Source organism: Neophocaena asiaeorientalis, unplaced genomic scaffold, assembly GCF_003031525.2.
Source record: "Neophocaena asiaeorientalis asiaeorientalis breed wild unplaced genomic scaffold, Neophocaena_asiaeorientalis_V1.1 scaffold540, whole genome shotgun sequence".
Classification (NCBI taxonomy): domain Eukaryota; kingdom Metazoa; phylum Chordata; class Mammalia; order Artiodactyla; family Phocoenidae; genus Neophocaena; species Neophocaena asiaeorientalis.
In genome coordinates, this window is record NW_020172141.1 from 6,084,686 (window position 1) to 6,087,653 (window position 2,968).

At 45.5% G+C, this 2,968-nt stretch overlaps 1 protein-coding gene across 1 annotated transcript in view; it reads right to left on the reverse strand.

The window, feature by feature from the left end:
• The window catches only part of USP22 (ubiquitin specific peptidase 22), a 33,703-nt gene extending 30,815 nt beyond the window's left edge, over positions 1-2,888 (reverse strand). The window contains exon 1 of the mRNA XM_024752853.1: positions 2,700-2,888. Coding sequence (XP_024608621.1) covers positions 2,700-2,888 — 189 coding nt within the window. The remainder of the gene's footprint in view (positions 1-2,699) is intronic.
• Between the last annotated feature and the right edge of the window lie 80 nt (positions 2,889-2,968).

Consider the following 2,968-nt stretch of genomic DNA (forward strand, 5'->3'; position numbering starts at 1 on the left):
CCAAAAGGGGGGGGGCCCGGGACCCCAAAAAAAAAAAAAAAAGGAAGAAAAGAGATACATGCACCTGTATGTTCACAGCAGCAGCACTATTCACAATAGCCAAGGCAAAACAACCTAAATGTCCATCAACGGATGAACCGATAAAGAAAATGCGGTACGTATATACAATGGAATACCACTCAGCCACAAAAAAGAACGAAATAATATCATTTGCAGCAACATGGATGACCTAGAGATTATCATACTAAGTGAAGTCAGAAAAAGAAAAATACCATATAACATCACTTATATGTGGAATCTAAAACATGGCACATATGAACCTATATACAAAACAGAAACAGACTCACAGACATGGAGAACAGACTTGTGGTTGCCGAGGTGGGGAGGGAGAGGGATGGACTGGGAGTGTGGGGTTGGTAGATACAAACTATTACATTTAGAATGGATAAACAACAAGGTCCTACTGTAGAGCAAAGGGAACTATATCCAGTCTCCTGGGATAAACCATAATGGGAAAAAATATTTAAAAAAAGAATGTCTATGTGTGTAAAACTGAGTCACTTTGCTGTACAGCAGAGATTGCCACAGCATTGTAAATCAACTATATTTCAGTAAAAAAGAAAAAAAGAGTTAGTTGACTCTGGACTGAAGAGAAAATGGGAGATCTAAAAAAATATGGAATCAGCCCACTTTCTTCCAAAGGGTGCCCGGTCCATAGTTCTTTAAACAGTAGCATTAAGCCCACAAATGCAGAAACAGAAAAAATGATGGAGCAGGCAAGGTCTGACTTCTGTGCCTGAGAGCATCTAGAAACAGTCCCTTCTCTCCAGCCCCTTTTCTCAAACAAAAAACCTCTCATAGATTTTCTACCCAAAGGGTTGCCTCAGTCCCCAAATTCTGTGCCAAGAAACCTTCAGGATGGTTTCCTGTCCTCCAGATTACTGTCCAAATTAAACCAAAATCAGTAATCATCCAGAAGTGCCAAAGCTTCTCCACTTTGTGGTGACGTACTTTGGTAAAAATATTTACCACGGCTACAAGAAGTGCTCCGTATTTTTGAGGACAAACTGCTGGAAAATTTTAGAATCACAGAAACCGTTCAAGAAGACAGAAGGGATTATTTAAAACAACATTACCTGTCCCTCAAAGTGTCTTTATATTCAAAATAGAACACAGACTGGGTTAAGTTATAAAAAAACAGAAGAACTGAAAATTCCTGTTGTCTTCATTTCCCGTTTCCATTTTCACACACAAACCCTCAAGTGGTAAGACACATGCCAGAGACATCCAGTAGCTCTGAGTCCTCAATCGGGGAACATTTTTCCGTTCAGAAAATTATCAAATCTGATCGCGCTCTTCTCACTCTGTCCACGAAAAGAAAAATCAAAGTTTGGATATAAAAATCATAAACCACCTCTACTTAGAGGAGACAGGGTTTTAACCCCTGTAATTTCACTGTAGTTGAGACCTCACTGCAGCTTCTTTGAGCAACCTCAAAGAAGCTTAACTTAGCTTGAAATATTTTATAGACAACTTCCTGGTGTTAAAACCAAACAACTAAGCCTGCATATCTGCTGAGAAACCTCTGCAAACTGCCAAACGTGCATTACTCACTGTTCACCATTCCTCAGACCAAATCCTCTTTGGCTGGGCCACTAGCGTTGTAGAAATGCACGTTCAGAGCATGACAGATGGAGGACATAAGGGTTCACTGCTGGGATACGACCATAAAGCACTGCAGCATGACAGACCCGAGTTCGGAAACAGGTTCTCACACCACTTCTTGTCTGTCTATAGCTCAAGTTCTTAACTAGTGAGTAATACAGACGTGGTTCATCAGCTTTCAAACTAAGCAACTGACATCTGAAGATTAATCCAAGCCACACATGAGCAAAAGAGAAAAAGAAAAAGTGATCCTTTCCTCAGGAAATTCGGCAAAGTTGATGATGCGTTAAACTTGACTCAAGTTAAAAATTACAGGGGTGGGGGTTGACAAGGAGGGAAAGAGTAAAAAGGGCAGGGGCTCCCGCCTCAACCCAATGTGGAGACGGGTCACATGCATACTGACCAACAAACAATATGGAGCAGTAACACGATTAACTCCTGAAAAACAGTTATCAACCAGGCGATTTCATTTTAAGGGCACAAAATTCCACCAGCAAGAATCTCACTCCCATCCTCGTAGAAATGTATCGTCTCCGATTTAAGTTCATCCTAACAGGCAAGTGCTTCCCAACACCAATACCGATAAAAATAAAGAAAACTGGTGCTTAACATTCTCTACATGCTCAGCAGATGTTAGTTTTCCCATAAAAAATGCTACTCAAGGTGGACACTGCCTAACACAGCGCCTGCCCTCAGGCTGCGAACTGTAAAATCGCGTTACACGGTAAAAACAGTTTCTTCAGGTAAGATAAAGAAATAATGTCATTTTCTGATTTCCAAGTCACTAATAAGCCTAATCGCTTAGATGGTACCTACGCCCGAAAAACAGGACACTGTGTACCGTTCCCTCAGTACCTCAGGGAGGCGCCCCAGCCCCACCTGCCTTTAGACAGTCGTTCCTTCAAACCCGCTCCTGCGCAGCCACAGGGGACCCCCTCCCCAATCCCCGTCGCGCTGAGAAACACGCGACTCTAAGCGGCAGAGCCGGCTGGTTTCTAGGACTCGCGGCGCTCTGCACCTGCGCCCGTGCACACCTGGGGGAAGCTGGCGCGTCCCGGAACGTCCCTGCGGACCCTGGGCGTTCGGTGGCTGTACCCGCATCCCGCTGACCCCGAGCCTCCGACCCAGCAACCCCCAGCCACCAGCCAGGGCAGCGGAGGCTTTGCACAGCGTGGGCGGCACAGACCTCGGCAGCTGCGTCCTCTCCCTCTCAGCGCCTCCATCCCCGGCCCCACCCCGCCCGGAGGGTCCCTAAGACACGCCCCGCGCTGCAGCGTCGGGGACCCTCCCCCTCCTACCCGGC